We start from the raw sequence: 25,552 nt of genomic DNA on the forward strand, positions 1-25,552 counted from the left end.
TGGTAGAGGCAGAAACCCTCACCACATTTAAAAAGTACCTGGATGTGCACCTGAAGTGCCGTAACCTACAGGGCTACGGACCCAGAGCGGGAAAGTGGGATTAGGCTGGGTAGCTCTTGGTCACGATGGGCCGAAATGGCCTCCATCCGTGCTGTAGCTTTCGATGATTCTATGATAAAGGGTTGGATTTTCGATCTCCTGTTGCCCGTGCTCGCGCCCCGGAGGGGCAGCAATGGTGGCGGTAAACATTTCCGGCACCCCGCCGGGACATTCGATGCCGGCTGGAATTTTGGCTCCCGCCCAATCAGTAGCGCCCCCTGGTGGGACCGCCTGAGAAAGCGGGCGGTCCGACCTGTAGCGATCGCAGCGAGGGAAGGAATGTCGACCTCGGGCAAATGCGATTTTTATTTTTGCGATGAATGTTGGAGTCGCGTCAGGGAAGTATTAGAAATGTTTTTTGGCGTTTTTTTTTCTCTCTTCGCGGAGCCCTCTCTCGGGGCTTCTCCGAGCCCGGCTGTTTAGCTCGGGGGGATTCTCAGTCGCTCAGCCGGCCTAGCGCCCCGAGAGAGGTGTGTAACGCCTCCCTTAGCGCCCCGCCCCGCGCTCAGGGCCCCGCTGCCGGTGTTTGCGGTGGCAGACGCAAACCATTTGCCGGCGCTAAATCCCGGCGTACGCACCGCGCACGGATCTTGCGATCGCGATGGCGAGAAGTTCGGGTTTCCAGACATGCAGCTGGAATCGCTGCAAGTTAATGGGGAATCCCTGAGCGCCAGCTGCTGTGATGTCACCAGCCTGCCCAAGCAGCCAATCACAATGCAGAATCCTCACAGACAGCCAATCAGGAAGTGAGGAAGCTGCTTTGATGCTAACTTTTTAAAAAAAGTCAGAGAGCGCAAAACAAAGATTGGGCTCTCTCACGGGGAAATAAAGATGGACAAACTTTAAAGACAATTTTTTTTTTTTAATTCTTAAAAATTGTATTAAAATGGATAAATTTGACACTCCACAAAATGAGTATCGGGGCAATTAACCCGTGTCTGGCAGCAACAGGCTGTTAAAACCCCAGTTACACCGAATCCCTTTGGGTCGAACATTTGGTGGGGAATTTAACAGCAGGATCACCGCGGAGGGCGTCTGTTCCCTGATTACCGTCTGGGGGGGCAAGAGAGTGTGGGGGGGGGGGGAAAGAGAGTGGGTGAGGGGGGGGGGGAAAGAGAGTGGGGGGGGGGGAAAGAGAGTGGGTGAGGGGGGGGGGGAAAGAGAGTGGGTGAGGGGGGGGGGAAAGAGAGTGGGTGAGGGGGGGGGGAAAGAGAGTGGGTGAGGGGGGGGGGGAAAGAGAGTGTGGGGGGGGAAAGAGAGTGTGGGGGGGGAAGAGAGTGTGGGGGGGGAAGAGAGTGTGGGGGGGGGAAGAGAGTGTGGGGGGGGGAAGAGAGTGTGGGGGGGGAAGAGAGTGTGGGGGGGGAAGAGAGTGTGGGGGGGGAAGAGAGTGTGGGGGGGGAAGAGAGTGTGGGGGGGGGAAAAGAGAGTGTGTGGGGCCGGGGGGAAAGAGAGTGTGTGGGGCCGGGGGGAAAGAGAGTGTGTGGGGGCGGGGGGAAAGAGAGTGTGTGGGGGCGGGGGGAAAGAGAGTGTGTGGGGGCGGGGGGAAAGAGAGTGTGTGGGGGCGGGGGAAAGAGAGTGTGTGTGGGCGGGGGGAAAGAGAGTGTGTGGGGGCGGGGGGAAAGAGAGTGTGTGGGGGGGGGGGAAAAGAGAGTGTGTGGGGGGGGGGAAAAGAGAGTGTGTGGGGGGGGAAGAGAGTGTGTGGGGGCGGGGGGAAAGAGAGTGTGTGGGGGGGGGGAAAAGAGAGTGTGTGGGGGGGGGGAAAAGAGAGTGTGTGGGGGGGGGAAGAGAGTGTGTGGGGGGGGGAAGAGAGTGTGTGGGGGGGGGGAAAAGAGTGTGTGTGGGGGGAAAAGAGAGTGTGTGGGGGCGGGGGGAAAGAGAGTGTGTGGGGGGGGAAAAGAGAGTGTGTGGGGGGGGGAAAAGAGAGTGTGTGGGGGGGGAAGAGAGTGTGTGGGGGGGAAGAGAGTGTGTGGGGGGGGAAAGAGAGTGTGTGGGGGGGGAAAGAGAGTGTGTGGGGGGGGGAAAGAGAGTGTGTGGGGGGGGGGAAAAAGAGTGTGTGGGGGGGGAAAAGAGAGTGTGGGGGGGGGAAAAGAGAGTGTGTGGGGGGGGGAAAAGAGAGTGTGTGGGGGGGGGAAAAGAGAGTGTGTGGGGGGGGGAAAGAGAGTGTGTGGGGGGGGGGAAAAGAGAGTGTGTGGGGGGGGAAAAGAGTAGTGTGTGGGGGGGGAAAAAGAGAGTGTGTGGGGGGGGGGGGAAAAGAGAGGAGTGTGTGGGCGGGGGGGAAAGAGAGTGTGTGGGGGGGGGGAAAGAGAGTGTGTGGGGGGGGGAAAAGAGAGTGTGTGAAAGAGTGTGTGGGGGGGGAAGAGAGTGTGTGGGGGGGGGAAAAGAAGTGTGTGTGTGGGGGGGGGGGAGAGAGTGTGTGGGGGGGGGAAGAGAGAGTGTGTGGGGGGGGAAGAGAGTGTGTGGGGGGGGGGGAAAGAGAGTGTGTGGGGGGGGAAAAGAGAGTGTGTGGGGGGGGAGAAAAAAGAGTGTGTGGGGGGGGGGGAAAAGAGAGTGTGTGGGGGGGGGAAGAGAGTGTGTGGGGGGGGGGGGAGAGTGTGTGGGGGGGGGAAGAGAGTGTGGGTGGGGGGGGGAAAAAGAGAGGTGTGTGGGGGGGGGGGAAAGAGAGTGTGTGGGGGTGGGGGGAAAGAGAGTGTGTGGGGGGGGGAAAAGAGAGTGTGTGGGGGGGGGGGGAAGAGAGAGTGTGTGGGGGGGGGCACATAGCGCAGACAGTGCCGGAGCAGTGAATGACAGACAAAGTCAGGATTCCCGGGTTTTGATGCGCACGCGCTAAATCCGAAGTTGCGTCAATGGCGGACGATGGCGTTCGCTGCCTGTTCCCCTCACTCCCCGGCCGCAGATCCCGGGCCGATGTGGCAGATTAGAAATTGTACTGCGTGCCTCGTGTCCTTTTTTACTTTTTGTTTTTAAATGGTACAATGCACCTTAATTTTCCACACCCAAGGGACAAGTTTAAACATTACCACAACGCACTCATTCGTTCGGGGAGAGCTCACTAATGCCTCGATTCAAATCGCAGTCAGCAAATTCTGTGGCACATTAAAGGTTTATTAAACCCAATCATTATACATATAACACCTTGCATTTAGATAGCACCTTGAACCTAGTGAAATGTCCCAAGGGACTTCACAGGAACATTATCAAACAAAACTTAACACTGAGCCACATAAGGAGATATTAGGGCAGGTGACCAAAGCTCAGTCAGAGGTAGGTTTTAAGGAGCGTCTTGAAGGAGGAAAGAGAGGTAGAGAGGGAGTTCCAGAGCTTGGGGCCCAGGCAACAGAAGGCACGGCCACCGATGGTGGAGCGATTATAATCAAGGATGCTCTGGAGGGCAGAATTAGAGGAGCGCAGAGATCTCGGGCCAAATGGCCTCCTCCTGTGCGGTAACAGACTATGGTGCTAGGAAATGTGATTCTGTGCAGAACCGCCTGCTAACTTGCCCAGTTGCACGATGACAGAGGAGAGGAGGCTTGCCTCTAACAGTGGGCAGTGCGACATCAAAGTATTTTAAATGGACCTTCAACGTTATCTTTGCCAGCCTCTCATCTGTTGGGTAACCATGGTGATAAGACCTTTAAAACACTCCACAGGGGGAATCGAATAGAAATTATTTGATTTGGCTGATCAGATTTGTTTCATTGTCAGAAGCTGCCATCCTCTGACTTGCCCACCACAGACACAGGATAACTGGGTGTACATATTTATAATGATAGAAAGACTTGCATTTCTATAGCGCCTTTCACGATATGTGGATGTCTCAAAGCGTTTACAGCCAATGAAGTAATTTTTGGAGTGCAGTCACTGTTGTAATGTGGGAAACACGGGAGCCAATTTGCGCACAGCAAGCTCCCACACACAGCAACATGACAATGACCAGATAATCTGTTTTAGTGATGTTGATTGAGGGATAAATATTGGCCCCAGGACACCGGGGAGAACTCCCCTGCTCTTCTTCAAAATAGTGCCGTGGGATCTTTTACATCCACTCGAGAGAGCAGACGGGGCCTCGGTTTAATGTCTCAGCTACAAGACTGCCCCTCCGACAGTGCGGCGCTCCCCCAGTACTGCCCCTCCGACAGTGCGGCGCTCCCCCAGTACTGCCCCTCCGACAGTGCGGCGCTCCCTCAGTACTGCCCCTCCGACAGTGCGGCGCTCCCTCAGCACTGCCCCTCCGACAGTGCGGCGCTCCCTCAGCACTGCCCCTCCGACAGTGCGGCGCTCCCTCAGCACTGCCCCTCCGACAGTGCGGCGCTCCCCCAGTACTGCCCCTCCGACAGTGCGGCGCTCCCTCAGCACTGCCCCTCCGACAGTGCGGCGCTCCCTCAGCACTGCCCCTCCGACAGTGCGGCGCTCCCTCAGTACTGCCCCTCCGACAGTGCGGCGCTCCCTCAGTACTGCCCCTCCGACAGTGCGGCGCTCCCTCAGCACTGCCCCTCCGACAGTGCGGCGCTCCCTCAGCACTGCCCCTCCGACAGTGCGGCGCTCCCCCAGTACTGCCCCTCCGACAGTGCGGCGCTCCCTCAGTACTGCCCCTCCGACAGTGCGGCACTCCCTCAGCACTGCCCCTCCGACAGTGCGGCGCTCCCTCAGCACTGCACTGGAGTGTCAGCCTGGATTTTTGTACTCCAGTCCCTGGAGTGGGCCTTAAACCCACAACCTTCTGACTCCGAGGCGAGAGTGCTGCTCACTGAGCCACACTGACACTGATGTCGATCAGTTTAGCTCACAAAGGATTAACTTCCAGAAAAATATAATCTGTCTGGAATGTTCATTAGTTGGGATACTAAAAAAAACAAATGAGCAGAATTGTGTGTTTATTAACAATACCATATTGGTTCAGACAATAGCAGGCTCATTAGCACGTCTCAAAAGTATAATCTAAAATGATGGGTTTGCTTGATCCATTGAGCGCAGCAGGAGACCGAGTTACGTGGGGAGTACAGTTGCCATGGATCCCACCCCGAAGGGTGGGTGGGGGAAGTTTCCTCATTCAAGGTGATAGTTTTGATTGGCTGTTGAACAAACCAATCCCCGGGAGATGTGGGAGGGGCCCAGGTTAAGCATTAGGCTTCCCCTCTCGGTGTGGAGAAGGTGTGTCTGAAGAAATAGATCTGGGAAAAGCAGGGAGAGGCAGGGGAGCGAAGGGTTATGGGGAGCGGGCGGGGAAGTGGAGCTGAGTCCATGATCAGATCATCCATGATCATATTGAATGGCGGAGCAGTCTCGAGGGGCCGTATGGGCAACTCCCGCTCCTATTTTTTATGTTCTAATAAAAGGATCTGGTTCCCTCTTCAACCAAAGTACGGCTGAGAGAGATGTGGGTTGTGACATACGGGCATATGCCCTGCAGCAGGAATGGTTAATGCCAGCCAGCCAGTGGTACTGTGGGCGATTTTCATCTTGCTATCCAGGTGTGATAATGACATGACAAATCAGTAGCCCATCAGAGCAATGTTCTCATTTTTATCTCAGTGGGCAGCACCCTCCCCTCTCGAGTTGGAAGGTTTCTGGGTTCAAGTCCCACTCCAGAGACTCGAGCACAAAAATCTCGGCTGGTACTCCCAGTACAGTTTCCCTCAGATCTGCCATCAAGCTCAAGGTCTACAGGGCTGTAGTGATACCCGCCCTCCTGTATGGCTCAGAGACATGGACCATGTACAGTAGACACCTCAAGTTGCTGGAGAAATACCACCAACGATGTCTCCGCAAGATCCTGCAAATCCCCTGGGAGGACAGACGCACCAACGTTAGCGTCCTCGACCAGGCCAACATCCCCAGCATCGAAGCACTGACCACACTCGACCAGCTCCGCTGGGCAGGTCACATTGTTCACATGCCCGACACAAGGCTCCCAAAGCAAGCGCTCTACTTGGAACTCCTACACGGCAAGCAAGCCCCAGGTGGGCAGAGGAAACGTTACAAGGACACCCTCAAAGCCTCCCTGATAAAGTGCAACATCCCAACCGACACCTGGGAGTCCCTGGCCAAAGACCGCCCTAAGTGGAGGAAGTGCATCCGGGAGGGGCGCTGAGCTCCTCGAGTTTCATCGCCGAGAGCATGCAGAAAGCAAGCGCAGGCAGCGGAAGGAGCGTGCGGCAAACCAGTCCCACCCTCCCCTTCCCTCAACCACTGTCTGTCCCACCTGTGACAGGGACTGTGGTTCTCGTATTGGACTGTTCAGCCACCTAAGGACTCAGTTGAAGAGTGGAAGCAAGTCTTCCTCGATTCTGAGGGACTGCCGATGATGATGACGATGAGTTTCCTGGCAGGACTAAATTACATACACTATTCGACCAACCTCAGAGCACCGGGAACAGCAAGGAGAACCAGCCCCTTGTGCCTGATGTAAGATTCTGTTGCAAGCAGCAAGAGTCAGACAGCACGGCAATGTGCTACGCAGCTCAGCTCTCTGCATGTTTGCTCTTGATTGGATCTGATGCAACACAACATTCGACAGGAACAGATCACGGGCCAACTCGGCGAGTCACCTCAGGATCGCATTCCTCTTCATTCGGTTTATACAAGCCTGCAATGTTTTCCCCAGGCTTGGAGGCAAGAACCAAGCCAAGGAATGCTGGAGCGGAAAATGCCTCAAATTCATCCTGCTGCTTAAATTTGATCTAAAAACTGTTCCTCCAATCCAGGGACTTGAGCACATAAATCCAGGCTGGCACTCCCAGTGCAGTGCTGAGGGGGCGTCGCACTGTCGGAGGGGCAGTACTGAGGGAGCGCCGCACTGTCGGAGGGGCAGTACTGAGGGAGCGCTGCACTGTCAGAGGGGCAGTACTGAGGGAGTGCCGCACTGTCGGAGGGGCAGTACTGAGGGAGCGCCGCACTGTCGGAGGGGCAGTACTGAGGGAGTGCCGCACTGTCGGAGGGGCAGTACTGAGGGAGCGCCGCACTGTCGGAGGGGCAGTACTGAGGGAGCGCTGCACTGTCGGAGGGGCAGTGCTGAGGGAGCGTCGCACTGTTGGAGGGGCAGTACTGAGGGAGCGCTGCACTGTCGGAGGGGCAGTGCTGAGGGAGCGCCGCACTGTCGGAGGGGCAATGCTGAGGGGGCGTCGCACTGTCGGAGGGGCAGTACTGAGGGAGCGCCGCACTGTCGGAGGGGCAGTACTGAGGCAGTGCTGCACTGAGAGATATTGGGGGGGGTGGAGAAGGGAGAGCTTGGGGGTGGGGGTGGGGGTGGGGGGAGAGAAGAGAGAGAACTCGGAAAAGATGGATCATGTTCTTCCTACTCCCTGGCCCGTGGGGTGGTCGTTGTGTGTTACAAGGAACATCGTTGGGGTGGATGAAATCCAGAAGTCACGACACTGTCACTATTTACTTCATACTCAATAAACATGATAGCAATCAGCGCACAATGCCCCATCTATGGGGGGGGGGGGGGGGAGGGGTACAAGGTCGTGTGCTGGGGTAATGGACTTCGGCTGGAGGTCGATCCTCTGTGGCTTCTGAAGTCAAAATGGATCGAATTACAAATTGGAAATTGACTCTGAACTTGGTCCAGTTACATTCCAAAGGAACTTCAGGGTGTGGCTTATTCTCCAAGGCGACCAATCAGCAATAGGCCTGGAGAGCCAATCAGAGAAACAGCTGCATTTCAGTTGGTACAAATAGACGCACCCATGAAAAAAAACATGAAAAGGAAGAAAGTTGTGCATTTCTATAGCGCATTTTACGACCACCTGACATCCCAAAGCACTTTAGAGCCAATGAAGTACTTTGTGACGTATAGTCACTGTTGTAATGTGGAAACGCGGCAGCCAATTTGCGCACAGCAAGCTCCCACAAACAGCCATAATCTGTTTTAGCGATGTTGTTGAGGGATAAATATTGGCCACAGGACACCGGGGAGAACTCCCCTGCTCTTCTTCGAAATAGTGCCATGGGATCTTTTACATCCACCTGAGAGCAGACGGAGCCTCCGTTTAACATCTTATCCGAAAGTAGGCATCTCAAATGGTGCAGTGCTCCCTCAGCACTGCCCCTCTGACAGTGCGGCGCTTCCTCAGTACTGCCCCTCCGACAGTGCGGCGCTCCCTCAGTACTGCCCCTCCGACAGTGCAGCGCTCCCTCAGCACTGCCCCTCCGACAGTGCAGCACTTCCTCAGTACTGCCCCTCTGACAGTGCAGCGCTCCCTCAGCACTGCCCCTCCGACAGTGCAGCGCTCCCTCAGTACTGCCCCTCCGACAGTGCGGCGCTCCCTCAGTACTGCCCCTCCGACAGTGCAGCGCTCCCTCAGCACTGCCCCTCCGACAGTGCAGCACTTCCTCAGTACTGCCCCTCTGACAGTGCAGCGCTCCCTCAGCACTGCCCCTCCGACAGTGCAGCGCTCCCTCAGTACTGCCCCTCCGACAGTGCAGCGCTCCCTCAGTACTGCCCCTCCGACAGTGCAGCGCTCCCTCAGTACTGCCCCTCCGACAGTGCAGCGCTCCCTCAGCACTGCCCCTCCGACAGTGCAGCGCTCCCTCAGTACTGCCCCTCCGACAGTGCAGCGCTCCCTCAGTACTGCCCCTCCGACAGTGCGGCGCTCCCTCAGTACTGCCCCTCCGACAGTGCAGTGCTCCCTCAGTACTGCCCCTCCGACAGTGCAGTGCTCCCTCAGCACTGCCCCTCCGACAGTGCAGCGCTCCCTCAGCACTGCCCCTCCGACAGTGCAGTGCTCCCTCAGTACTGCCCCTCCGACAGTGCAGCGCTCCCTCAGCACTGCCCCTCCGACAGTGCAGCGCTCCCTCAGCACTGCCCCTCCGACAGTGCGGCGCTCCCTCAGTACTGCACTGGAGTTGTAGGTCTCGGGAGTGGGACTTGAACTCACAACCTTATGACGATGCTGTTGCCAACCGGCCCACCGCTGACATCACAAAGTAACGGCAGCACTCTGCTTGCACTCCACATAATGTCTCTCTGCTCCTTACACCAAAGCACAGCTCCACGTTCCCGATCTCCTGTTGCTGCAGCAAGATCTGCAGAGTCACTGGTCCGTAGCAGCAGCAATAGCAGGTCGGACATCCCAAGCGACACTTGGAGAGGAACGGGCGAGAGAGGGGAAGAGGGGCTGGTTTGCGCTGAATGCCAAAACGCTGACGATCTGTGGAATGCAGACGCCGGTCACAACAGAGTTATTTCTCACTGGAAATGAATCAGACCCCTCTCTCGACCGGTAACACTGAGTGAGCACTGGGGGCAGGGGAGGGGGGCACCATGGGTTAGCACGATATTATTGCTGCATCATCGGATTAACTGTTGAGGGGGATGACTCATCAGGGGAGGGCAGCAGCAGCCAAGTTCATGGCACCGTGGCTGGCTCTGTTGCACAGGAGGGCAGGAAAGAGAGTGGGAGAGCGATAGTGATAGGGGATTCAATTGTGAGGGGAATAGATAGGCGTTTCTGCGGCCGCAACCGAGACTCCAGGATGGTATGTTGCCTCCCTGGTGCAAGGGTCAAGGATGTCTCTGAGCGGGTGCAGGACATTCTAAAAAGGGAGGGAGAACAGCCAGTAGTCATGGTGCACATTGGTACCAACGACATAGGTAAAAAAAGGGATGAGGTCCTACGAAACGAATTTAAGGAGCCAGGAGCTAAATTAAAAAGTAGGACCTCAAAAGTAGTAATCTCTGGATTGCTACCAGTGCCACGTACTAGTCAGAGTAGGAATCGCAGGATAGCGCAGATGAATACGTGGCTTGAGCAGTGGTGCAGCAGGGAGGGATTCAAATTCTTGGGGCATTGGAACCGGTTCTGGGGGAGGTGGGACCAGTACAAACCGGACGGTCTGCACCTGGGCAGGACCGGAACCATTGTCCTAGGGGGAGTGTTTGCAAGTGCTGTTGGGGAGGAGTTAAACTAATATGGCAGGGGGATGGGAACCAATGCAGGGAGACAGAGGGAAACAAAAAGGAGACAAAAGCAAAAGACAGAAAGGAGATGAGGAAAAGTGGAGGGCAGAGAAACCCAAGGCAAAGAACAAAAAGGGCCACTGTACAGCAAAATTCTAAAAGGACAAAGGGTGTTAAAAAAACAAGCCTGAAGGCTTTGTGTCTTAATGCAAGGAGTATACGTAATAAGGTGGATGAATTAACTGTGCAAATAGATGTTGACAAATATGACGTGATTGGGATTACAGAGACATGGCTCCAGGAACTCAACATCCAGGGGTATTCAACATTCAGGAAGGATAGAATAAAAGGAAAAGGAGGTGGGGTAGCATTGCTGGTTAAAGAGGAGATTAATACAATAGTTAGGATGATGTGGAATCTATATGGGTAGAGCTGCAGAACACCAAAGGGCAAAAAACAATAGTGGGAGTTGTGTACAGACCTCCAAATAGTAGTGGTGATGTTGGGGAGGGCATCAAACAGGAAATTAGGGGTGCGTGCAATAAAGGTGCTGCAGTTATAATGGGTGACTTTAATATGCACATAGATTGGGCTAACCAAACTGGAAGCAATACGGTGGAGGAGGATTTCCTGGAGTGCATAAGGGATGGTTTTCAAGACCAATATGTCGAGGAACCAACTAGTGTGGAGGCCATCTTAGACTGGGTGTTATGTAATGAGAGAGAATTAATTAGCAATCTCGTTGTGCGAGGCCCCTTGGGGAAGAGTGACCATAATATGGTGGAATTCTGCATTAGGATGAAGAATGAAACAGTTAATTCAGAGACCATGGTCCAGAACTTAAAGAAGGCTAACTTTGAAGGTATGAGGCGTGAATTGGCTAGGATTGATTGGCGAATGATACTTAAGGGGTTGACTGTGGATGGGCAATGGCAGACATTTAGAGACCACATGGACGAACTACAACAATTGTACATTCCTGTCTGGCGTAAAAATAAAAAAGGGAAGGTGGCTCAACCGTGGCTATCAAGGGAAATCAGGGATAGTATTAAAGCCAAGGAAGTGGCATACAAATTGGCCAGAAATAGCAGTGAACCTGGGGACTGGGAGAAATTTAGAACTCAGCAGAGGAGGACAAAGGGTTTGATTAGGGCAGGGAAAATGGAATAGGAGAAGAAGCTTGCAGGGAACATTAAGACGGATTGCAAAAGTTTCTATAGATATGTAAAGAGAAAAAGGTTAGTAAAGACAAACGTAGGTCCCCTGCAGTCAGAATTAGGGGAAGTCATAACGGGAACAAAGAAATGGCAGACCAATTGAACAAGTACTTTGGTTCGGTATTCACTAAGGAGGACACAAACAACCTTCCGGATATAAAAGGGGTCAGAGGGTCTAGTAAGGAGGAGGAACTGAGGGAAATCCTTATTAGTCGGGAAATTGTGTTGGAGAAATTGATGGGATTGAAGGCCGATAAATCCCCAGGGCCTGATGGACTGCATCCCAGAGTACTTAAGGAGGTGGCCTTGGAAATAGCGGATGCATTGACAGTCATTTTCCAACATTCCATAGACTCTGGATCAGTTCCTATCGAGTGGAGGGTAGCCAATGTAACCCCACTTTTTAAAAAAGGGAGAGAGAAAACAGGGAATTATAGACCGGTCAGCCTGACCTCAGTAGTGGGTAAAATGATGAAATCAATTATTAAGGATGTCATAGCAGCACATTTGGAAAGAGGTGACATGATAAGTCCAAGTCAGCATGGATTTGTGAAAGGGAAATCATGCTTGACAAATCTTCTGGAACTTTTTGAGGATGTTTCCAGTAGAGTGGACAAGGGAGAACCAGTTGATGTGGTATATTTGGACTTTCAGAAGGCTTTCGACAAGGTCCCACACAAGAGATTAATGTGCAAAGTTAAAGCACATGGGATTGGGGGTAGTGTGCTGACATGGATTGAGAACTGGTTGTCAGACAGGAAGCAAAGAGTAGGAGTAAATGGGTACTTTTCAGAATGGCAGGCGGTGACTAGTGGAGTACCGCAAGGTTCTGTGCTGGGGCCCCAGCTGTTTACATTGTACATTAATGATTTAGACGAGGGGATTAAATGTAGTATCTCCAAATTTGCGGATGACACTAAGTTAGGTGGCAGTGTGAGCTGCGAGGAGGATGCTATGAGGATGCAAAGTGACTTGGATAGGTTAGGTGAATGGGCAAATGCATGGCAGATGAAGTATAATGTGGATAAATGTGAGGTTATCTCGTTTGGTGGTAAAAACAGAGAGACAGACTATTATCTGAATGGTGACAGATTAGGAAAAGGGGAGGTGCAACGAGACCTGGGTGTCATGATACATCAGTCATTGAAGGTTGGCATGCAGGTACAGCAGGCGGTTAAGAAAGCAAATGGCATGTTGACCTTCATAGCGAGGGGATTTGAGTACAGGGGCAGGGAGGTGTTGCTACAGTTGTACAGGGCCTTGGTGAGGCCACACCTGGAGTATTGTGTACAGTTTTGGTCTCCTAACTTGAGGAAGGACATTCTTGCTATTGAGGGAGTGCAGCGAAGGTTCACCAGACTGATTCCCGGGATGGTGGGACTGACCTATCAAGAAAGACTGGATCAACTGGGCTTGTATTCACTGGAGTTCAGAAGAATGAGAGGGGACCTCATAGAAACATTTAAAATTCTGATGGGTTCAGACAGGTTAGATGCAGGAAGAATGTTCCCAATGTTGGGGAAGTCCAGAACCAGGGGTCAAAGTCTAAGGATAAGGGGTAAGCCATTTAGGACCGAGATGAGGAGAAACTTCTTCACCCAGAGAGTGGTGAACCTGTGGAATTCTCTACCACAGACAGTTGTTGAGGCCAATTCACTAAATATATTCAAGAAGGAGTGAGATGAAGTCCTTACTACTAGGGGGATCAAGGGGTATCGCGAGAAAGCAGGAATGGGGTACTGAAGTTGCATGTTCAGCCATGAACTCACTGAATGGCGGTGCAGGCTAGAAGGGCCGAATGGCGTACTCCTGCACCTATTTTCTATGTTTCTATGTTTAACTCCAGCCCAGAAAGCTTCCTCTCTGCTGCATTTCCTACGTTGCAACAGATTATCTGGCACTATCACAGTGATGTCTGTGGGAGCTTGTTGTGCAAAAATTGACCATATTTCAAATAAGTACTTCATTGGCTGTAAAGCGCTTTGAGACGTCCGGTGTTCGTGAAAGGCGCTATAGAAATGCAAGTCTTTCTTGCTGTTGAATGAGTATTATTGATTTGAAAGAAGAAAATAGATTTGTGGCGCTGTTCCTTGAACGATGCACATTAATTCAGTTCCCTCTACTTCCTTGTGTTCAGTCAATCTTTCTGCTCTCCCGTCCCTGCTCCCCTGCTCCCTCGCACACCAAAAAGCCAGCCTCATTATCAGCTGCTGACAATTAAACTGGGAATAGCAAAACAGATGATGCGAAATGCAAATGAGAATTGGCTGCGTCTGATAACAAACCACCCCGAGCCGGCAAGCCTCACTTTGCCGATGCCTTTACCGAGTGCTGCCCTCTGCTCCAGGCACATGGCCCGCCCCCCATCTCCAACCCTCGCCCATTCCAGTCACCTACAAACATTGATCTTTGCCACACGCCAGTTTCCCAGAGCGAAGCCGGCTGCAAGCTCCACACAATTACAGACACTGGCTGGAAGGCAAAAGAAATGAGCCACAAGGCGAGCAAGTACAAAACCACGACAGAAGAGTTAATTCACGTTGCCGTGGAAACGGTAAATTCCAACAAAGCGCACAATAGCAAAGTCACAATGGGCCAGCATTCATACTATCGGACACTGCCTCTGACTAACTTGTTATACGAACATAAGAAATAGGAGCAGGAGTCGGCCATTCGGCCCCTCGAGCCTGCTCCGTCATTCAATAAGACCATGGCTGATCTGATCATGGACTCAGCTCCACTTCCCTGCCCGCTCCCCATAACCCTTCACTCCCTTATCGCTCAAAAATCTGTCTATCTCCGCCTTAAATATATTCAATGACCCAGTCTCCACAGCTCTCTTGGGCAGAGAATTCCACAGATTTACAACCCTCATCTCCATTTTAAATGGGCGACCCCTTATTCTGAGACTATGCCCCCTAGTTCTAGATTCCCCCACGAAGGGAAACATCCTCTCTGCATCTACTTTATCAATCCCGCTCAGAATCTTATACATTTCAATAAGATCACCTCTCATTCTTCTCAACTCCAGTGAGTACAGGCCCAACCTGCTCAACCTTTCTTCATACGACAACCCCTTCACATGTAGGTGGATCGGCAACGAATTTGTTCAGCAATTGCCCCGAAACAGGAGAGCAGGGAAGCAGGTAGAGGCACCCTGCTTCCTCGCGGAGGGTCAGAATTACTCGAGCTTGCTCCGGTAACTCATTGCCCGCTGCACAGTATCACAAGAACTGAGCTGCAGGTCTTCTCTTGGTCAGGAGGTGGTGTGTCGAGGGACAAAGCAGGGAGTGGGGGTGGGCGGGGGGGTTGCAAGGAGAGAGAGTGTGCAGGAGAAAGGTTACAAACACCATAAGAAAGCCTTGCATTTCTATCGCGCCTTTCACAACCTCAGGATGTCCCAAAGTGCTTTACAGCCAATGAAGTACTTTTGAAGTGTAGTCACTGTTGTAATGTGGGAAACGCAGCAGACAATTTGTGTACAGCAAGCTCCCACACACAGCAATGTGATAATAGAAACATAGAAACATAGAAAATAGGTGCAGGAGTACGCCATTCGGCCCTTCGAGCCTGCACCACCATTCAATATGATCATGGCTGATTATGCAACCTCAGTACCCCATTCCTGCTTTCGCTCCATATCCCTTGACCCCTTTAGCCGTAAGGGCCACATCTAACTCCCTTTTGAATATATCTAACGAACTGGCCTCAACAACTTTGTGGTAGAGAATTCCACAGGTTCAAAATCAGTGAAGAAGTTTCTCCTCATCTCGGTCCTAAATGGCTTACCACTTATCCTTAGACTATGTCCCCTGGTTCTGGACTTCCCCAAAATCGGAAACATTCCTGCATCTAATCTGTCCAATCCAGTCAGAATTTTATATGTTTCTATGAGATCCCATCTCATTCTTCTCAACTCCAGTGAATATAAGCCTAGTCGGTCCAGTCTTTCTTCATATGTCAATCCTGTCATCCCAGGAATCAGTCTGGTGAACCTTCACTGCACTCCCTCAATAGCAAGAATGTCCTTCCTCAGATTAGGAGACCAAAACTGAATACAATATTCAAGGTGTGGCCTCACCAAGGCCCTGTACAACTGCAGTAAGACCTCCCTGCTTCTATATTCAAATCTTCTCGCTATGAAGGCCAACATGCCATTAGCCTTCTTCACCGCCTGCTGTACCTGTATACCAACTTTCAATGTACCATGACACCCAGGTCTCGTTGCACCTCCCCTTTTACTAATCGGTCACCATTCAGATAATAATCTGCCTTCCTGTTTTTAACCACCAAAGTAGATAACCTCACATTTATCCACATTATACTGCATCTGCCATGCATTTGCCCATGCACCTAACCTGTCCAAGTCACCCTGCAGCCTCTTAGCATCCTCCTCACAGCTCACAATGATCAGATAATCTGTTTCAGTGATGTTGGTTGAGTGATAAATATTGGCCCCTGGAAACCGGGGAAAACTTCCCCGCTCTTCTTCGAAATAGTGCCGTGGGATCTTTTACATTCACCTGAGAGAGCAAACGGTTTAACGTTTCACCCGAAAGACAGCACCTCTGACAGTGCAGCAGTCCCTCAGCATTGTCCCTCCTACAGCACAGTACCCGCTCCCTCAGCACTGCCCCTCAGACAGTGCGGCGCTCCCTCAGCACTGACCCTCCGACAGTGCGGCGCTCCCTCAGTACTGACCCTCCGACAGTGCGGCACTCCCTCAGTACTGCCCCTCCAACAGTGCGGCGCTCCCTCAGTACTGACTCTCTGACAGTGCGGCGTTCCCTCAGCACTGACCCTCTGACAGTGCGGCGCTCCCTCAGCACTGACCCTCCGACAGTGCGGCACTCCCTCAGCACTGACCCTCCGACAGTGCGGCACTCCCTCAGCACTGACCCTCCGACAATGCGGCGTTCCCTCAGCACTGCCCCTCCGACAGTGCGGCACTCCCTCAGCACTGACCCTCTGACAGTGCGGCACTCCCTCAGCACTGCCCCTCCGACAGTGCGGCGCTCCCTCAGCACTGCCCCTCCGACAGTGCGGCACTCCCTCAGTACTGCCCCTCCGACAGTGCGGCGCTCCCTCAGTACTGCCCCTCCGACAGTGCAGCAGTCCCTCAGCACTGTCCCTCCTACAGCACAGTACCCGCTCCCTCTGCACTGCCCCTCCAACAGTACGGCGCTCCCTCAGCACTGCCCCTCCAACAGTACGGCGCTCCCTCAGCACTGAGCCTCCGACAGTACATCACGGTCTCTGAAGGAGAAGCATGAGAATAAAGGAGGCAACACTTACCTCCATAGTCGGCGAGGAGCTCGACTTTGAATCGCAGCTTTAAGATATCGGGATTAGAGCGGTCCATATCGCAGTTCTGCAACGTCAGTATGAAGTTTGTGTGAAATTTATCTGACTTTCCCAGCACCGAGGGCCCGTAGAACATGCCGGCCTCCCTCTTGACACATACCGGGAGGAAGTAATTCTCCACGGTGACATTGGCGTGGTACTGCAAAGGAATCGAAAACTTCCAGCTCATCAGCTCATCGTTCGGGAAGCCCAGGGGCCAGTTTGGGGACATGAAGTAGACGGGAGGACCTGGCTGCAGGATCACATTGACAACACTGAACTCTGGAATTAGAGAAGAAAATAGTTTGGAAATTATCAGTGTACCGTATTTGCTTCATGGGTTCTTTGCTAAAGTCTCGTCGCCGAGAGCATGCAGAAAGCAAGCGCAGGCAGCGGAAGGAGCGTGCGGCAAACCAGTCCCACCCTCCCCTTCCCTCAACCACTGTCTGTCCCACCTGTGACAGGGACTGTGGCTCTCGTATTGGACTGTTCAGCCACCCAAGGACTCATTCTCAGAGTGGAAGCAAGTCTTCCTCGATTCCGAGGGACCGCCTATGATGATGATTAAGAATTCATAGCAACACGTTGCTATTGAGAACGAGTTCAAAAGTAAAATACTGCGGATGCTGGAATCTGGAGTAAAAACGGAGAATGTTGGAAATCTCAGCGGGTCAGGCAGAGTCTGTGGAGAGGAAACAGAGTTAATATTTCAGGTCGATGACCCTTCGTCAGAACTGGAGTGTGTTCGGAAAGAATGGATTCTGAACCAGCACTGAGAGGGGGAGGGGAGGAATAACAAAAGGGAAGGTCTGTGATCGGGTGGAAGACAGGAGAGATTAGAGAGGCAAAAGGGATGATGGGCCGAATTCAAATGGCAATGGCAGGAGTTAGAAAAATATTAGTCAAGATAGGGTGTGAATGGTGGGATAATGATCAGCAGCCATTAGAGACAAGGAGAGAAAAAGAAAGAAACAGGCTCTTTGTTGGTTGGAGCATAAACCAGGAAATAGTGGGGGCTTGTAAAAAGGGAACAGCAATAATCATGGGTGATTTTAACCTCCATATTGATTGGACAAATCAAATTGGTCAGGGTAGCCTTGAGGAGGAGTTCATAGAGTGCATAAGGGACGGGTTCCTTCAGCAGTATGTACCGGAACCAACCAGGGGGCAGGCTGTCTTAGATCTGGTCCTGTGCAATGAGACAGGATTAATAAACAATCTCCTAGTAAAGGGCCCCCTTGGAATCAGATGGAGGGTGAGAAAGTTGGATCTCTAACCAGCATACTAAGCTTAAATAAAGGAGACTATGAAGGCATGAGGGCTGAGTTGGGTAAAGTGGAATGGGAAAATAGATTAAAGTGTAGGACGGTTGATGAACAGTGGTGTAGGTTTAAGGAGATATTTCACAACTCTCGAAAAATATATTCCAGTGAGGAGGAAAGGGTGCAAGAGAAAAGATGGCCATCCGTGGCTAACTAAAGAAATAAAGGACCGTATCCAATTAAAAACAAGGGCATACAAAGTGGCCAAAACTAGTGGGAGGACAGAAGACTGGGAAGCTTTTAAAAGCCAGCAAAGAGCAACTAAAAAAATGATTAAGAAAGGGAAGATAGACTATGAAAGTAAACTAGCATAAAATATAAAAACAGATAGCAAGAGTTTCGATAGGTATATAAAAAGGAAAAGAGTGGTTAAAGTAAATGTTGGTCCCTTAGAGGACGAGACCGGGGAATTAGTAATGGGGAAGATGGAGATGGCAGAAACTCTGAACAAATATTTTGTATCAGTCTTTACTGGTAGAGGACACTAACAATATTCCGACAGTGGATAGTCAAGGGGCTATGGGGGGGAAGGAACTTAACACAATCACAATCACTAAGGAGGTGGTACTCAGTAAGATAATGGGACTAAAGGCAGATAAATCCCCTGGACCTGATGGCTTGTATCCTAGGGTCTTAAGAGAAGTAGCGGCAGGGATTTTGGATGCATTGGTTGTAATTTACCAAAATTCCCTGGATTCTGGGAAGGTCCCAGCAGATTGGAAAACTGCAAATGTAACGCCCCTATTTAAAAAAGGAGGCAGGCAAAAAGCAGGAAACTATAGACAACTTGGGAAAATATTGGGGTCCATCATTAAAGATGCAGTAGCAGGACATTTGGAAAAGCATAATTCGGTCAGGCAGAGTCAGCATGGATTTATGAAGGGGAAGTTACGTTTGACAAATTTTCTGGAATTCTTTGAGGATGTAACGAACAGGGTGGTTAAAGGGGAACCAGTGGATGTGGTGTATTTGGACTTCCAGAAGGCATTTGACAAGGTGCCACATAAAAGGTTACTGCACAAGATAAAATTTCACAGGGTTGGGGGTAATATATTAGCACGGGTAGAGGATTGGCTAACTAACAGAAAACAGAGAGTCAGGATAAATGGTTCATTCTCTGGTTGGCAACCAGTAACTAGTGGGGTGCCGCAGGGATCAGTGCTGGGACCCCAACTATTTATAATCTATATTAATGACTTGGAAGAAGGGACTGAGTGTAACGTAGCCAAGTTTGCTGACGATACAAAGATGGGAGGAAAAGCAATGTGTGAGGAGGGCACAAAAAAATCTGCAAAAGGACATAGACAGGCTAAGTGAGTGGGCAAAAATTTGGCAGATGGAGTATAATGTTGGAAAATGTGAGGTCATGCACTTTGGCAGAAAAAAAAATCAAAGAGCAAGTTATTATTTAAATGGAGAAAGATTGCAAAGTGCCGCAGTACAGCGGGACCTGGGGGTACTTGTGCATGAAACACTAAAGGATAGTATGCAGGTACAGCAAGTGATCAGGAAGGCAAATGGTATCTTGGCCTTTATTGCAAAGGGGATGGAGTATAAAAGCAGGGAAGTCTTGCTACAGTTATACAGGGTATTGGTGAGGCCACACCTGGAATACTGCGTGCAGTTTTGGTTTCCATATTTACGAAAGGATATACGTGCTTTGGAGACAGTTCAGAGAAGGTTCACTCGGTTGATTCCGGGGATGAGGGGGTTGACTTATGAGGAAAGGTTGAGTAGGTTGGGCCTCTACTCATTGGAATTTAGAAGAATGAGAGGTGATCTTATTGAAACATATAAGATTATGAGGGGGCTTGACAAGGTGGATGCAGAGAGGATGTTTTCACTGATGGGGGAGACTAGAACTAGGGGGCATAATCTTAGAATAAGGGGTCACCCATTTAAAACTGAGATGAGGAGGAATTTCTTCACAGAGGGTTGTAAATCTGTGGAATTTGCTGCCTAAGAGAGCTGTGGAAGCTGGGACATTGAGTAAATTTAAGACAGAAATAGAGAGTTTCTTAAACAAGAAAGGGATAAGAAGTTATGGGGAGCGGGCGGGGAAGTGAACTTGAGTCCATGATCAGATCAGCCATGATCTTATTAAATGGCGGAGCAGGCTCAAGGAGCCGTATGCCTACTCCTGCTCCTATTTCTTATGTTCTTATGTAGGCTCGGGGGGGCCGGGGTGGGGGGGATGGGGAGCCAAAGATTGGCAGTGCTCACGCTCTGAAAGAAGGCTGTAAGGTGCCTAATCGAAAGATGAGGTGCTGTTCCTTGAGCTTGCGTTGAGTTCCGTTGGAACAGTGTCTGAGACCGAGGACGGAGAGGTCAGAGTGGGAGTGCAGTGGGGAATTAAAGTGACAGGTGACCGGAAGCTCAGGGTCAGACTCATGGACTGAACGGAGGTGTTCCACAAAGCGCTGACCTAATCTACGCTTGGTCTCCCCGGAGTACAGGAGACTGCATCGTGAGCAGTGGATACAGAGTACTAATTACTTCCAGACAAAACAGCGATCTACTTGTACTTCTTTCAATTTAGAAGGGCTGACTGGCCTACTCCTGCACCTATTTTCTATGTTTCTATGTACACTGTATCCACTGCTCACGATGCAGTCTCCTCTACACTGTGGAGACCAAGCGTAGATTGGGTGAGCACTTTGCGGAACTCCTCCGTTCAGTCCGTGAGTGTGACCCTGAGCTTCCGGTCGCCTGTCACTTTAATTCCCCGCTCCACTCCCACTCTGACCTCTCCGTCCTCGGTCTCCTACACTGTTCCAATGAAGCTCAACGCAAGCTCGAGGAACGGCACCTTATCTTTCGTTTAGGCCCTTTACAGCCTCTGGACTCAACATCGAGTTCAACAATTTCAGAGCGGAACCCTGCCCATCTTTGGCTCCCCTCCCTCCAAACCAGTTTATTTTTCTCTCTGTGTCACCAATGGCCACTGGTCATTATCCCACCATCCACACCCTATCTTGACTAATGTTTTTCTAACTCCTGCCATTACCATTTGAATTCGGCCCATCATCCCTTTTGTCTCTCTAATCTCTCCTGTCTTCCACCCGATCACAGACCTTCCCTTTTGTTGTTCCTCCCCTCCCCCATGTGCTGGTTCAGAATCCGTTCTTTCCGAACACACTCCAGTTCTGACGAAGGGTCATCGACCTGAAACGTTAACTCTGCTTCCTCTCCACAGACGCTGCCTGACCCGCTGAGATGTCTAGCATTTTCTGCTATTAAGAACTAGTTGGTTTATTAGCAAAAGGTTTATCACACTACATATTACCAGTTCAACTATTTTAGTTGTGCACTTTAAACAAATGCCGCCAGCAAGGAGGGTGGGTCACACTCAAAAATAAATTTTTTCCAGAAATTATACAAAGGCCCCCTGGCTAAAAAGGGGGGGGGGAGGGGCACTAAAACCAGCAAATTAAACAAATTAAACTTTAGACATACAACCAAATTAAAATTTGGTTGCTGGGGGTGATGATGCACTCCAGTTCCTCTGGCGCCCGCCTCTCATTACCAATTCATCCACCAGGCTCACAACCACCTGCCCCATCGTGGATCCCCCGAACCCAACTGGCTGGGGTTTTATTGAGTCTTGTGAACATCACATGACTGGCTAAGCCCCTCCCAACTCAACAGCTCTACAACTATTTTGGTAGAAGCGTTTATTCAAGTGCCCCCTTATTTTTTTTTTTTGAGGGCACCAAAAACCACAAATTAACAAGTGAACATAAAAGGGAACCTTTGTCAAATCAACTCAAATTCAAATTCAAATTATGTTCCCTTTTGAAATGATGCACTCCAGTCCCTCCGGCGCCCACCTCTCGCGGAAGGCCGCGAGCGTACCGGTGGACACCGCGTGCTCCATCTCCAGGGACACCCTGGTCCGGATGTAACCGCGGAAGAGAGGCAGGCAGTCGGGCTGAACGACCCCCTCGACCGCCCGCTGCCTGGACCGGCTGATGGCTGCCTTGGCCAGGCCCAGGAGCAGTCCTACGAGGAGGCCCTCCGACCTGCCCGCTCCCCTCTGCACAGGGTGCCCAAAGATCAGGAGTGTGGGACTGAAGTGCAGCCAGAATTTGAGGAGCAGCCCCTTCAAATAATGGAAGAGGGGCTGCAACCCCACACACTCGACATACACATGGAACACCGACTCCTCCAGACCGTAGAAATTGCAGGCGGCCTGGGAGCCCGTGAACCAACTTAAAAACCTATTGCACGGGACTGTCCCGTGCACCACCCTCCAGGTCAAGTCCCCAATAAATAGAGGAAGGACTCCCGCGTAGAGAGCATTCCATCGGGGACCCTCGCCTCCTCCGGACGGCAACTAACAGCTCGACAAACTTGTGAGTATACTCACTGGTGGATGCATTACAATCAGCACCAAGAACTCAAGAATTCTTCACTATAAAGAGGTTAATAGATCCAACAAGCCTGGCTTTTCCCCCTGCCCAGTGATCAATCCTAGCCACCCATCATGGAGCAAGTTCCTCAAACCCTTTTATAATCTTGAAAATTCCAAGTAAATTAGCTCAAGTTGTACCTTCCCCAGAGAAAGCAAGCTTGATTTTCTCAACTTTTCTCACAACTGAATTCTGAATTCCTTGATACCTGCATTCATCTTTGCTGCTCACCTCGGTACCTTTTCCAACGCAATAATATCCTTCATCGTTGTTAAGTTAAATGTGGAAACCCCTCCCCCCACATCAAGTTCAAAGAAATAGAGCCACTCTGTATTAAGCTACCTTGTAAAATCAAAACCTGCCTGTGATGACGTACATACACGTGTACAGCAGTCTTGACTAGTTCACCCATCACCTCCCGTGCTCGCTGCCCCGTGTCCTAACTCGCACCGAGTCCCACTCACCCATCAACCCCCCGTGCTCGCTGCCCCGTGTCCTAACTCACACAGAGTCCCGCTCACCCATCACCCCCTGTGCTCGCTGCCCCGTGTCCTAACTCGCACCCAGTCTCGCTCACCCATCACCCCTTATGCTCGCTGCCCCGTGTCCTAACTCGCACCGAGTCCCGCTCACCCATCACCCCCTGTGCTCGCTGCCCCGTGTCCTAACTCGCACCGAGTCCCGCTCACCCATCACCCCCTGTGCTCGCTGCCCCGTGTCCTAACTAGCACCGAGTCCCGCTCACCCATCACCCACTGTGCTCGCTGCCCCCGTGTCCTAACTCACACCAAGTCCTGCTCACCCATCACCCCCTGTGCTCGCTGACCTACATTGGCTGCCAGTTAAACAACGCCTCGATTTCAAAATTCTCATCCTTGTTTTCAAATCCCTCCATGGCCCTCGCCCCTCCCTATCTCTGTAATCTCCTCCAGCCCCACAACCTCCCCACCCCCACCCAGAGATATCTGCGCTCCTCTAATTCTGCCCTCCTGACCATCCCTGATTATAATCGCTCCACCATTGGTGGCCGTGCCTTCTGTTGCCTGGGCTCCAAGCTCTGGAACTCCCTCCCTAAACCTCTCCGCTTCTCTACCCTCATTTAAGACGCTCCTTAAAACATCCCTCTGTGCCCAAGCTTTTGGTCACCTGCCCCAATATCTCCTTATGTGGCTCGGTGTCAAATTACCTTTGATAAACACTCCTGTGAGGTGCCCTGGGATGTTTTACTACGTTAAAGGCGCTATATGAACGGAAGTTGTTGTTGTAATAACCCGGAGGTCATATCAAACTAAACAAGAAATGCGGTGATTGGGTAGCATCAGATAATTACTAATGCAGTGGGATGATTGTTGTAAAGACCTAACTGGTTCACGATTGACCCACCACCCCTACGTACACATGACTAAGTGGAGGAAATGCATCCGGGAGGGCGCTGAACACCTTGAGTCTCGTCGCCGAGAGCATGCAGAAACCAAGCGCAGGCAGCGGAAGGAGCGTGCGGCAAACCAGTCCCACCCTCCCCTTCCCTCAACCACTGTCTGTCCCACCTGTGACAGAGACTGTGGTTCCCGTATTGGACTGTTCAGCCAACCAAGGACTCATGTTAAGAGTGGAAGCAAGTCTTCCTCGATTCCGAGGGACTGCCTATGATGATGATGACCCAGCCTTGTCCTTCCCGCTCAGCCTCTGCTCTCACGGTCCATCGCTCTTCACACCCCCCGCATTGTCGACCGAAGAACCAACAACCTGTTTTATCACAGGTCGGGACAGTCAACACAGGAGAAATGTCTGATCCGAAACACTGAGTCAGATCGCAATTTCCTTTCAAACCAGTGGCTCAGACCCGAAGAAATTAAACAAGATTATTCTTCATTTTGGGAAGTCTGGCAACTTCCCAGACTGTTGGGACTGTGCGTGGGCAACTACTTCCGGTTCACAGGATTACACGGGATATACGGCCCAGAAACAGGCCATTGGGCACAACCAGTCCGTGCCGGCGTTTATGCTCCACTCGAGCCTCCTCCCGTCTTTCCCCATCTAAATCTATCAGCATAACCCTCTATTCCCTTCTCCCCCATTGGCTTGTCTAGCCTCCCCTTAAATACATCGATACTATTCACCTCAACCCCTCCCTGTAGCAGCGAGTTCCACATTCTCACCACTCTCTGGGTAAAGAAGTTTCTCCTGAATTCCCCATTGGGTTTCTGGGTGACTATCTTATATTGATGGTCTCTAGTTATGCTCTTCCCCACAAGTGGAAACACTCTCTCTGTATCCACTCGATCCAAACCTTTCATCATTTTAAAGACCTCTATTAGGTCACACCCTCAGCCTTCTTTTTTCAAGAGAAAAGAGACCCAGCCTGTTCATCCTTTCCTGATATGTACACCCTCGCATTTCTGGTATCATCCTTGTAAATCCTCTTTGCACCCTCTCCAGTGCCCCTATATCCTTTTTATAATATGGTGACCAGAACTGTACGCAGTGCTCCAAGTGTGGTCTAACCAAGGTTCGATACAGGTTTAGCATAACTTCCCGACTTCTCAATTCTCTCCCTCTAGAAATGAACCCTAGAGTTTGGTTCATTGGCAGTAGTCGCGACCATTGGGCACAGTCCCAGCGCAATGTCACTGACGTAACTTATTTGTCCTTCGCCACCCCACACCACCGTGCTTCCCCTCCCCGCGCCCCCTAACTTTCTTCCAACAAATTCCCTGCACAGCGTCAGAGAATGCTGGAAATCTCAGTAGGTCAGGCAGCATCTGTGGCAGGGAAGCAGAGTTAACCATTCGGGTCGATGACCCTTTGTCAGAAATGTGCTAGTCTTGGGTACATTTGCTGTCATTGCTTAAAGGGGACAACTCAACAGCGACTTTGATGGAAATAAAAATTGGGAGCGATGTCCAGGGCACAGTGGCACAGTGGTTATGTCACTGGACCAGTGAGCCAGAGACCTGGATTCAGGAGTTCAAACTCCACCACTGGAATCTGGAATCAAAAGTCTAGTATCAGTAATGGTGACCATGATACTATCGGAATGTTGTAAAAACCGTGCTGGTTCACCAATGTCTTTCAGGGACGGAAATCTGCCGCCCTTACCCGGTCTGGCCGATATGTGACTCCAGACCCACAGCAATGTGGTTGACTCTTAACTGCCCTCTGAAATGGCCCAGGGAGACACTCAGTTGGATTCAGGGCGGCAGCTCACCTCCACCTCCTCGAGATGGGCAATAAATGCTGGCCTTGCCCACATCCAAGTTC

At 51.4% G+C, this 25,552-nt stretch overlaps 1 protein-coding gene across 1 annotated transcript in view; it reads right to left on the reverse strand.

Moving 5' to 3' along the window:
- Positions 1–25,552, reverse strand: part of LOC139264210 (CUB domain-containing protein 1-like) — an 89,122-nt gene that overhangs the window by 29,401 nt on the left and 34,169 nt on the right. The window contains exon 4 of the mRNA XM_070880317.1: positions 16,510–16,839. Within this exon, the coding sequence (XP_070736418.1) occupies positions 16,510–16,839 (330 nt within the window). The remainder of the gene's footprint in view (positions 1–16,509; positions 16,840–25,552) is intronic.

The sequence above is a fragment of the Pristiophorus japonicus genome, chromosome 5, assembly GCF_044704955.1.
Source record: "Pristiophorus japonicus isolate sPriJap1 chromosome 5, sPriJap1.hap1, whole genome shotgun sequence".
Taxonomy (NCBI): Eukaryota; Metazoa; Chordata; class Chondrichthyes; family Pristiophoridae; genus Pristiophorus; species Pristiophorus japonicus.